General features: G+C 43.1%; 1 protein-coding gene across 1 annotated transcript in view; it reads right to left on the bottom strand.

The window, feature by feature from the left end:
• Positions 1–12,737, bottom strand: part of dlgap4b (discs, large homolog-associated protein 4b) — a 143,402-nt gene that overhangs the window by 40,021 nt on the left and 90,644 nt on the right. Inside the window, exons 3-5 of the mRNA XM_084128848.1 lie at positions 6,207–6,698; positions 3,803–4,602; positions 2,502–2,725 (exon numbers count right to left, since the gene is read on the bottom strand). Of these exons, the coding sequence (XP_083984974.1) occupies positions 2,502–2,725; positions 3,803–4,602; positions 6,207–6,630 (1,448 nt within the window). The 5' untranslated portion in view covers positions 6,631–6,698. The remainder of the gene's footprint in view (positions 1–2,501; positions 2,726–3,802; positions 4,603–6,206; positions 6,699–12,737) is intronic.

The following is a 12,737-nucleotide window of genomic DNA, read 5'->3' as shown; positions in this document are numbered from 1 at the left end:
TAAATGTTTTATTTACTATTATTAAAAATAGCAATCAGACTACAGTGTATACTGCATACTATTCAGTAAGCAATAAGCTAGTATATTATTGCGAACACAGCCTAAATCAGGGTTAGGAGAGGATGGCAAGAGGTGTAGGGTCAGTCTCACAAAAAACATGTCCTCCCAGTCATACTTTATCACAAAACCTAAACAATTGTGTAAAATGATACTGAAAATTAAGAATATTTGTAGAATGTTTCAGTATTGTATTATTGTTAAATAAAACTAAAACTATAAAACAAGTTGAAATATAAATAGATGAAAAAATGTAAATTAAAATCTTAAATAAAAATAAAGCTAAATAGAAATATTAATGGCAATGGCATCAATCTAATTAAAATAAAATAAAATAATTAAAACTTGAACTAAAATTATAAAGGAAAACTGAAAATATAAACATAAAATGTAATTCAAAATATCAATAAGTACTATATATTTAGTCTATATTACTATAATATACTATATTTTATTTAGCTAAAATAGCACTGGGGTCGTTGTACTAATGCAATGAGATTCATCATGCACAGATGTAATTATTCATTTAAATCAGCATAAATGAAAGGCACCACAACCAATATAATAAATATTTTACAATTAATACAAAACATCAATTTGAGACTGGAATGAAACTAATCATATGTGTTTTTGAGATTAACATGTATTTACATTTACATGTACATTACATTTACATTCATTCATGTACACAACATGATCTGATCTTTACCAGACACCTGTGGGGGTTTCACAATTGCTGACGGTGACCATGCAGACTTCATGTCCACAAGATCCACAAAAATGGCAACATTGATGTTTAGGAGTTTTGCTGTTTTTTTTTGTTTTTTTTGTACAAGTGTAACGGAGGCCAGCTAGTAGTCGCTGTGTGACCTCCTCTGTCTGAAAACCTCACTCCTCTGATCTCAATAGGCGCTCTAGCAACAGACGCTAGAGGTGTCACGCCGGAGACCCGGGTTCGAGGCCCAGAGCGGGGCGAGTAAGACCCGGGTTCGAGGCCCAGAGCTGGGCGAGTAAGACCCGGGTTTGAGGCCCAGAGCGTGGCGAGTAGGACCCGGGTTCGAGGCCCAGAGCGTGGCGAGTAAGACCCGGGTTCGAGGCCCAGAGCTGGGCGAGTAAGACCCGGGTTCGAGGCCCAGAGCGTGGCGAGTAGGACCCGGGTTCGAGGCCCAGAGCGGGGCGAGTAAGACCCGGGTTCGAGGCCCAGAGCTGGGTGAGTAAGACCCGGGTTCGAGGCCCAGAGCGTGGCGAGTAGGACCCGGGTTCGAGGCCCAGAGCGTGGCGAGTAAGACCCGGGTTCGAGGCCCAGAGCGGGGCGAGTAAGACCCAGGTTCGAGGCCCAGAGCGGGGCGAGTAAGGCCCAGAGCGGGGCGAGTAAGACCCGGGTTCGAGGCCCAGAGCGGGGCTAGTAGGACTCAGGTTTGAGGCCCAGAGCGGGGCGAGTAAGACCCGGGTTCGAGGCCCAGAGCGGGGAAAGTAGGACCCGGGTTCGAGGCGCAGAGCGGGGAGAGTAGGACCTGGGTTTGAGGCCCAGAGCAGGGCGAGTAGGACCCGGGTTCGAGGCCCAGAGCGGGGCAAGTAGGACTCGGGTTTGAGGCCCAGAGCGGGGCGAGTAAGACCCGGGTTCGAGGCCCAGAGCGTGGCGAGTAGGACCCGGGTTCGAGGCCCAGAGCGTGGCGAGTAAGACCCGGGTTCGAGGCCCAGAGCGGGGCGAGTAAGACCCAGGTTCGAGGCCCAGAGCGGGGCGAGTAAGACCCGGGTTCGAGGCCCAGAGCGGGGCTAGTAGGACTCGGGTTTGAGGCCCAGAGCGGGGCGAGTAAGACCCGGGTTCGAGGCCCAGAGCGGGGAGAGTAGGACCTGGGTTTGAGGCCCAGGGCGGGGCGAGTAGGACACGGGTTTGAGGCCCAGAGCAGGGCGAGTAGGACCCGGGTTCGAGGCCCAGAGCGGGGCAAGTAGGACTCGGTTTCGAGGCGAGTAAGAGCGGGGTGAGTAAGACCCGGGTTCGAGGCCCAGAGCGGGGCGAGTAGAACCCGGGTTTGAGGCCCAGGACGGGGCGAGTAGGACACGGGTTTGAGGCCCAGAGCGGGGCGAGTAGGACCCGGGTGGAGGGGTTACACATGTGAGCAGGAGAAAGATTGTGGAGAAGTACAGCATATGGAGAGGGAGAGAGACTAGCTGTGCTTAATCTAGCACATGAACAAGCACAGCTGGATTCTGAGTGTGTTTGAGAGAGAAATAAACACAGGAAAACTCATCCGGATACAGAAGGCATGAAATAAAGCAGCTCACACCTCAGACACCATCTTGTGTTTCTGTGTTTGTACCCTATTATATCTCCAGCCTTCGGCACAGAAACAGGTCGCTGGGGTTTTGCATACATTGTATTAATGTTTTAATAGACATTAAAAGAAAAATAATATGTGTGTGTATTAAACATGTGCACTTACTTTCTTGAGGGGAACTGGTCACTTAGTGATTGCTGTGTTGCGCGTAAGTAGCTCTGCCTCCGTGCGGTGCTTTTCGGTGAAGGTTTGGGACTCATATCGGAGTCGTCGCTATCCTCAAGGTCGGCCATGGCTTTCACGTAACTGCCGCTACGCATCCGTCTACAGGGGATCTCACCCATGGGAATGCTTCTGCCCAGAGTCCCAGTCCACTCGGTGGAGGGCATCTGGACAAACACCAGAGAACACCATCAGACAAACATTTTTGTTGTTTTTGTTATTGAGAGGAAAGCGTGCAGCACATATATACATATTCATCTTAATGCTGCTTCCAGCATTAGGATGTTCACTAACAGTTCACCATCGCAAAGGTATATCTTCTTTTTACCCCTAAGCAAATAAACATTGCCATGAGCATATCAGGGCATTTAAACATTTGCAGTATATACTTTGGGTTTGACACACCTTATCTAATGACACTCTACCGCTCCCTTGTCTACTGAGGTTTGATACCACCACAGTAAACACAATAAAGGTCCTTGCACACTGAGTCAGAAATACTCATCCGACATTTACGCACGTTAAAAAATAATCACGACCTCATGTTATGTCAATCACGCTTACATACTGCCCCATTTGAACGCCAGAGGGCGCTCTCATGCAAACACGATAAATATGCCCCGCCACAGAAGTACAATAATGCGCATCATTCCAGGAAATCCCTATTGCTGTAGCTGAATAAACAGAAGATTGAAACGCTTTGATTAAACATGACTTATAAACACACAACTGCCTTATTCTGTGTAAGAAGGCACATCATCTCACAGAAGGAGGAGCTCAGCTGTCGTTATGAAGTGAGTTTGGAGTAAATGCATGTTATTAAATGTTGTCTGTTGTTGGACAAGAGGTTCATAAATGCTTCTCATGTTTTGGAAAGATGTTTGACGCGTGTTGTTTTTTCAAATGCACGTTATAAGTGACTCAAACTCACAGTGCTTTCAGATGGAGCAGCGTTTACAGAGCCGTACATCACTGACAAGCTGCGCATAAAAAATAAACGCAGCCTTCGAGAATTAAAAAAATCCATAAGCCATCTCGATTTAAGTGCGTTTACATGTAAAGTGCGATTAATGGTTCAGCCCTACTTTCATCCGTCATAAAAAAAATCAGATCGGGTTAGATTTTCAGCGTTTTATGCAAGCATTTTGAGAGGTGTTTTGACACTTCAGAGACACCGAATGACGAATACGAAAAAATGCATATAAAAAATTCGGACCTTAACTGTGTTTAATTCATGCACTCACCCTCCCTCGCACCTGCAGTAAGTGGCAGCCCAGATCCTGCTGGACGGACTTGGACTTCAGGAGGGTTCGATCCAGCGTGGCGGATCCCTTGTGGCACATTTGCCTGGAGGGTCCTAACGTAAGCGTGGACCAGGGTCCCGATTTACTAAAGTTCCCATCAAAAACCGGCCCTCTCCCTCCTCCTCCGACTCCACTGCCACCAACACCTCCAGGTCCCGGGAGTGCCGGGAGCCCCTGGTGCTTGAGGTCACTGTTACTCTTTGAAGATTTCAGCGTGTGCTCGCTGATGGTGCTGTAGCCCTGCATGAAGTACCTGGACGCCACTTGGCCCTCCGGCCCCGGCCCCGGTCCCGATCCCACCCCTTGCCGGCCCAAAGTCATCATAGCCATGGGGTTTCTATAGTTACTTATATCGCTGTCCAAATCGTCAGAACTCCAGTATCCGGACATATTGGATCGAGGCCTCCGTTTGGCCGTCCCTTCGCTCTTCGCCCGGTCTTTGCTTTTACTCCGATGATGTTTGTCATCGCTGCCTGATGATCTGCTGTTGCGACCGTTCATGTTACCCTTGATGGCGGAGTTTTCCAGCGACTGAGATTTAGCGAAAAGTTTCTGGACGGAGTGAACTAAATAGCGTATTTTTCCTGGACTGTCCGTGCGCTGCTGTTGTTGCTGTTTCGTGGCTGTCACGGCGGTGCTGCGATGGTACTGTAACGTGCTGAAGCCGTCCTGTTGTCCCGGAAGCTGTTTCTCAAACTGGTCCAGGAGGTTGGGTGGCAACCGGTTCATCTTTCCGGCCCCTAAACGCCAAAAGAGAAAGAGAGTCGATAATCAGGAAGAACTCTATTCACAATGATCATAATCAGGGTTTGAAATTAACACCCATCAAATGCGGGTAAAAATCAACCGTGGCGAGTAATGCTGTCAAATCACTAGCCAATTTCGTGTGTTACTTATTACGTTTACTCACTTTGCTGGGGATGTTCATGTAAGCGAAATCTGCGCAGATTTAGCGCAAATAGGCCTACTCAACTCGTGAGTCATCATGATATATTAAATACAGTGAGTTGCGTAGAATCTGCTCGTATCTAGCTTACTTGAACATTCACGTCACTACACAAAAAATAACAGTGCGCTTGTTCAGTTGCATTGAAGCAATAGCGAATATCAAAAAGCATTTGGTTAACAGAAAATACACAGTTATTTTCCAACATCCTAAATTTTTTTTATGTTCTTTGTCCTGTATTGATCTGTCCGCCTAAAACACATTTTTAGTGAAAAGGATGAGGATGACAGAGGAAGTGAGGAGATGGCTGGATGACAGAATTTTGTTTAAATAAGAAATGAATGTATGAAATCTAAATTATATATATATATATATATATATATATATATATATATATACACTGTGATATAGTTAATCTGATTTATTTCTTCTTAAGTTCTGAATGGCCGGTAACCTAAATATTTAAAAGCCAAATTGGCCGTTGAGTGAAAAAGTTAATTTCATCCCTGATCATAATCAACGTAATCACGTATGTGTAACCCTTTCGGTTCTACTCGCCCCGCTCGGAGCGGGAATCGAACCAGCGTCTCTGGTATGGGAGGTGGGCACGCTAACAAGGATGCTAAAGACTGTAGTCAGTCGCTAGTGCGCCTCTTGAGATCAGGAGAGTGAGGTTTACATGCATAGCTTTCACTAGCTGGTGTCCATTACATATTACATGAGTAAAGTCTTAATGAAAAGAAGTCATGTAGAAGACAATTTTGGGTAACACTTTACAATAAGGTTCATTAGTTAACTACCTTAGTTAACATGAACTAAGAATGAACAATACTTCTTCAACATTTATTAATCTTAGTTAATATTAATTTCAACATTTACAAATACATCATTAAAATCAATGGTTGAATTTGTTAACATTAGTTAATGCACTACAAAATGTGCACTACAATGTGCACTAATGCACAAAATGTGCACTAATGCACTACAAAATGTAACAAATGTGTCGCTCATTGTTAGTTCATTTTAGTTAATAAATTAACTAATGTTAACTTAAGAACCTTATTGTACAGTGTTACCCAATTTTGTTCCTCAGATCAATTTCTCAACTTGGAGAAAGTTATTCGCCAACCAGCACTTAACCTCAGTTAAACATTTGTGCAGGGACTGACAGGCACATTTATGCCCATGCTTCAGTGGTAAATTAATTTAAGAATCATCCGCATACAGATGATAGTGAATCCCAAATTTCTCAAAAATAGAACCTAGATGGAGCATATAAAGGGAAAATAAAATTGGTCCCAAGATAGAACCCTGAGGAACCCCCCACACAAGAGGGGTAACAGTAGAAGAATAATGCCCTAAACTGACTGAAAGACAATTTCCAACACAATTTCTTACCCGATATAGTTGCGGATCCGCTGGTGATCATGGCGGTCCGTCCCACTCCGAGACCCATTCCCATGGACATAGACGTCCCCAGCGTCCCTGTGCTGATTCCCCCGATACTGTCGGCCGCCGAGTGACCGAACTCCCCCTGATCAAAGTGCGAGTTGTAGTGGATCCGGGGGAAGGTGCTGCTGGAGGACAGCTGGTTGTTGAGGGGCATCAGGCAGTCGGGCGGAAGACCTCCCGGGCCGGGCGACGGGGAGAAGTGGTGCGGGTCCAGGGTCCCGTAGTGGTCCATGGCTGCCGGTACGTGGAACGGGGTGCGAGACAGGGTGGAGGAGGCAGACGGGGGGTACAGGGGCTCCCGGTGACAGGGGGAACGGGGCGGCTCGCAGTTGGACGGGTGACGGGTGCGCTGGGGGGTGTAGCCCTTCATGGCAAAATGGGGCGATGCCCCCCCACCCTAGATGAGGAGCATGAGCCCATTGGGAAGAAACAGAAACCCTGGAGAAAAGCAGATGAGAAAGAATCAGAATATACACTGTAAAAGATGATTTTTCAAGGTTCTGAATCAAACAAGCATTATTGGAGTTCGTTTTATGTGATTTCAGTTTTTCTATAATTATTTGTGAAATTGACTAGCATTATGAATGAAAATTATTCCAAAGTAAATCTTACACCATTTTTTATCAGAGTTTGTGGTTGTTGTGTGTTAATCATTTATGAGTACTACAAATAGTGATGCTTTGCAAACATTACTTGTCTTTTGTGATAGACTGGCATGTCTACTGGCACGTGACAGGAATTTACATGAACGAAACCAATAATCTACTCATGCACTGTGCTTAGCCACAATGCAAATAGTGACATTAATGACATGGCGTGAAGGCCAAGTATGGTAACCCCTACTCAGAATTTGTCCTCTGCATTTAACCCATCCAAGTTAGTGCACACAGATTCGTAGTGATACGCTGCAAACCGTTAACACACACACACCCGGAGCCATTTTAGCTCCCAGGAAGCGATTGCGGGTTAGGTGACTTTCTCAAGAAAAAATTTCCTGTCTGTTTTAAGAATCGAACCCACAACATTCGGGATACCAGTCTGACTCTCTAACCATTAGCCTACGACTGCCCTAGTCTCAGCCTCAGATGCCTCAACGTCTGAGGGATATGGCACACTTAACTGGAAACACTTCAGGAGTTTTGAAGTCGTCATCTGATTGATTGAATTGTACAGGATTTCCGGGAGATGTGTGTGTCACGTTCTTTAACGGTTCACCTGGAAACAAAGATGCCATGATGCCAAACCCCCTCATGGAAGAAGAACGTTGTCATGTTTACAACTGTGACAATGAGCATTTATCAGGATCAACTAAATATTGGCTTTCCAAAAGTATGTGAAGTTCACGGCCTAGACTCTTTATAATACGTTCAAGAGTTTTACACACCGGTCTGTTATTGTAGGGACACCGACATTACATTTTCACGCCCCTAAACATGACATGAAACAAAACAAACTGTGATTGTTTGCTTTACATGTCAGTCAGATGGTCCTTGGCCAATGAAAGCTGCTATGGAGTCCAGACCTTCTGCCATCAGTCTGGAGGTCTGACGCAAGACTACGACTGCCCCAACTCTAGCTCCTTACCATAACCTTACCCAACACAACTAAGTGCCTAACCTGAACCTTTACCCTAAACCGACCCTTAACCTAATTATAACCTTATCCCTAAAGCCAAGCCTTGACCCTCAAACAGGCCTTTAAGGTGGTGTCAGAAAGTGATGACCAGCCATAATGTCGCCATTTTACTCTCTTTGTCCTCCATCCGAAGGTCTAAAACTCAAATTGGTCCTTACAAAGATAGTTGTCCAAACACACACACACACACACACACACACACACACACACACACACACACACACACACACACCCCATTAAGTCACTCCTTCCTGTAGTTTTTCTCTTCCTTTTGACCATCAGAATGATTGTGGTATAACACGTGACACAATTTTTCTTAAACCCATCTCTCTCTCTCATCACATGCCAGAATTGTGCTCACAGATGGGCTTCATGGAGGTAAATCGGATTGAATCGGTTGATTGCCCAGACCGTCTGCGCCGTGGCGCCACTCCTGCAAAACCTGCCTTCAGGAGACGAGCTTTAAGCTTTACAGGGATCAAAATCCTGCCTCAGTATAGATGTGAAAGAGCAGCCAGGGAAGGCAAACGGCACAGACGGCAGGAGACACAAGTGAGAGACACAGAAAAACAAAGAGTTAAGTGGACAGACGTGACAGTTGAAGCAGAGCCACCCATCAGCGGGACACACACACACAAAGCAATATGTTTCCAGTGAGATTTCAGCTGAACTGAGAACAAAACACAGGAGCCACAGATGAAGGCAGGTGATGGAACAGCAGAGAAAAGGTCGTTAAATCTCAGAAGACGACAAAAAGAGCATAACATGCTGTTTTCTGTAAAACATGCACGCTTACATTGCAAAAAACATGGTCTTAATCTTTTTAAACATGTAAAAATATCCAAATGTAAAATAAAAAAAAGCATGAAACTGAAGCATGAAGTTGCGCAAGTCTTTTGTCCCTATTGTGATGTATATCTGAGTGAAACGCTTCTGGAACAAGAACAAATGTGGGCGGGGCTTGATTTTGTCTGTGAGGAATTGATTGGATGATTGTGGTTTGCTATTGGTGGATCTCATGTGAGTGACAGGTTGCCCCGCCCTCGTCATCAGAGAAGAGAAGAGATGCTGCAAGAGGAAGTTATTCTGATTTAAGATTACCAGGAACATAAATTTAAAACAATAATGATGTGCACTGATAAATCATTTATAATAAGTACTGCAATATTCCATAAACATTTAGATTTCATGATGACTTTAACAATGCAGATATTAGTCTAATATAGCCACATGCAGCCATTATCAGACTCCAGGTAGATTTGGAAAAGTGGAGAAAATGACCGAAATCACTGCTGATGCTGGTTATTTAATGGTCATTATCAACACACAGTTCAACAGCTTAGATGTTTTGTTTAGATACAGCGCCACCTAGAATCAGAACTAGAACCATGTGTCCTCAAAATGACATAGCATTTATTTAACAGCTATAAGCCTTCCCTAAAAATATATCTGCTAAACAATAAATTATTAAATTTTTCTTTTGATATTTTTTTTTTGTCATAACCATCTCAAGATGATACAATCCAATTCTAATAGTGTATCTCACATAACTTCCAAAAATTAAAAGAAGATTGATTTGCAAAAGTGATAATAATGGTTTTGATAGAAGAATAATGTGCAAATATGTCCAAATGTAAAAAATAATGTCCAAAATTCTTTAAGCAAAATATAATTTCCTGTTTCTTTTCATTTGTTTTTGCAGTGAAATATGACCTGTGCATTTGTCTGTATGTGTTTCTGATGTTGTGTTGTTCATCCCATCTGTCTTAAGCCTGAGGATCTGCTCAGACTCTAATAAACATGAATTAGTCGGATGCTGCTGTCAAACACACACACACACACACACACACACACACACACACACACACACACACACACACACACACACACACACACACACACACACCTCTGTTCACTGGAGAATTAAAACAGTCTACACAGATTGTTAGTGTGAATGTTTAACTCTAGTTTACAGGCCATATTTTTCAGACTTGTTGGTCAAGCGTCACCATCTGCTGTGAGGTGTGTTTAGCACAGGTGGGCTCAGATACAACACACACACACACACACACACAGGCTGCTCACTCATTCTGACAGCAGGGGGTGCTAAGAGGCAAAACATGGCGCTGGACCACCTGAAAATTATAACAAAACTCTCCTCGAGGAAGACTCTGACGACGAAGTGAAATCATGTCAGGCTTGCAGTTATAAGCAACTGGTTCCACATTTAAATACAGATACAGTGACCCCAAAGTATTCGCACACTTAAGTCATATTCCAATGTCTGAATTCCATTTTATTATGTAATAAAATATGAAATTAAATGCCTTTATGTGTGTCTCAAATACAGCAGGACACTTTTCTTCATCATGTTTGAAGTGTCAATGTGTTCAATCAGCTGGTGTTCAACAAAAAGCCATTCTTACACAGATCCTGATCACAGATTGTGCAAATGATCCACACACACACACACACACACGCACACACACACACACACACACACACACACATCATCATCATCATCATCATCTCAATGGATCAATCTGCCAGAGAAAAATCTCAGTCAGACTGAGGAAACCATCTGTTCCCCTCACCCCCCCCCCCCCCCCCCAAACACACACACACACACACACATTCTCTCTCACACCTTTTTCTCACTTTCTATCACTCTCTTTCCCCCCAGACTCCATCCCATCTACCCATCTATAAGAGACAAGAACATAAAGACGCCATCATCACACAAAAAATCTGACACACACACACACACACACACACACACACACACACACACAGACACACACACACAGACACACACACACACACACACACACACACACAGACACACACACACACACACACGCAGACACACACACACACAGACACACACACACCAGGGGCGTAGCCAGAATTTTATTTTTGGGGGGGCCAATCTTAAAATGAGGGGGCAACTTATATATATATATATATATATATATATATATATATATATATATATATATATATATATATATATATATATAGCCTATAGCTCGGCGATTATTATCTTTAACATGAAGTAGCCTACAAGGGCGATTATAAACTGTCAATCATGTCATCTTACTCAGCAAATATATGAACAGTTTGGTTCCAAAACGCGATAAACGTTAAATATATAGCCCTGTATATATTTATAGGTCTATATATATATATATATTTAGTTCCCGCAAAAATCTGTATTGTAGGCTATCTGGTCGGTGTTGAAAAGTCCATTTTTAATTTTACGTAAAATGCGATATCCGATATTACGTAAACCGTAACGGCGGCGCTTTGAATAAACCCGGCATCCTAGTTTTCCTTCTACTTTGTGATCCACAAAAAATTAAATAAAATAAATAAATAATAATAATTTTGACGGCACTGGTGACCCTATGGTGGTTTCTGCGGTGGGGAAGAAAAAGCCATCGAAATCTAATAATTTAGGCTATTTGAGGAGATTAAGAAGATGAGGCACGCGGGAGGAGGAAAAATCTCGACTGTTGCTTGTTCTCACACGACAGCATCAAACTTCTGTCACGCTGACACTTTGACCCCAGGGGATCTTTTGAAAAACTTTCAATTGTTTTACTCAAAGTCAACGAAAACCAAGCAGGACCAAGCCATTTTACAGCTGATCGCCGTAAAAAAAAAAAAAAAAAAAGTTCAGGAGGTAGGCTATTTCTTAGCGATGGTGATTTAATGTCGGCTATTTTTAGTCCAGTGCCTGTAAGTTCCTATATAAGATTAGTATTGACCAAATTCAGAGGCTGTCATATGTGGATCAACTTACTTTGTTGTGTATTTCAACAGTTAAAATATGAAAAATAATTTTTATTTCATTTTGGGGAAAAAAGTGTCATGAATTTATTGCATTTTGAGGGGAAACTAATCCTTTATTATATTTTATAATATTTGAAAACAAAATATGGATTTTAAATTATATGTTATAACCTAAATAGCCTATGTGTGAAAGAAAATAGTGGTTTTCATCTTTCCACTCTCTTGGTAAAGAAAACACATTAGCCTATTACTCAAAATAATCACAATTTATCGCGTTTTGAAACCAAACTCTTCATATAGCCTACAACAGATATAGGCTATACAGGAAATGTGGTCATCACTGGTTGTAAAGGCGGTTCATCAATTGCAAACAAGTCATTGCGCATTGTGCCGATCTGAGTCGAAGTCTCACCGCTATTCCTGTGATGAAATTATGTGCGTTTCTGTCTCCTAGCCGCTTCACTCGCTGTCGTCTTGTAGTAAGCTGAAGCAAACTCAGATGTAGATGGCTTATTTTCTCCTTCTCGCTCATCTTTTCGTGTGTAATATTGTACTTTGCACAACGCTGCCATTCACCGCATGAACTCTCACGCGAAGATGATAGCATACGCACAACACGTCAAATCAAGTTTGAAAACAGACGCATTTTACCGCGCAGTATTTTGATTGGTCAATCTATCAATTAGACTAACACATCAACAATTACTTATTTTTATTATTTTATTTTAAGCAATCAGAAATCTGAGGGGGCCGGACATGTAAATGAGGGGGCCTAGGCCCACCCAGGCCCCCTCGTGGCTACGCCACTGACACACACACACACACACACACACACAGACAAATTTCTTTCTTCTGTTGAACATAAAAAGACAAAGATATTTTGAAGAATATTTGTAACCAGACAGTTGATGGTCCGCATTGACTTCCATAGTATTTTATGGTGTCCATCAACTGTCTGGTTACCAACATTCTTCAAAATATCTTCTTTTGTGTTCAACAGAAGACAGATAATTCATTCAGGTTTGGGACAACTTGAGGGTGAGTAAA

Source organism: Abramis brama (assembly GCF_963993115.1).
Source record: "Abramis brama genome assembly, chromosome: 11".
NCBI lineage: Eukaryota > Metazoa > Chordata > Actinopteri > Cypriniformes > Leuciscidae > Abramis > Abramis brama.
The sequence above is the reverse complement of the archived record's forward strand: the minus strand, read 5'-3'. Positions and strand labels throughout refer to the sequence as shown.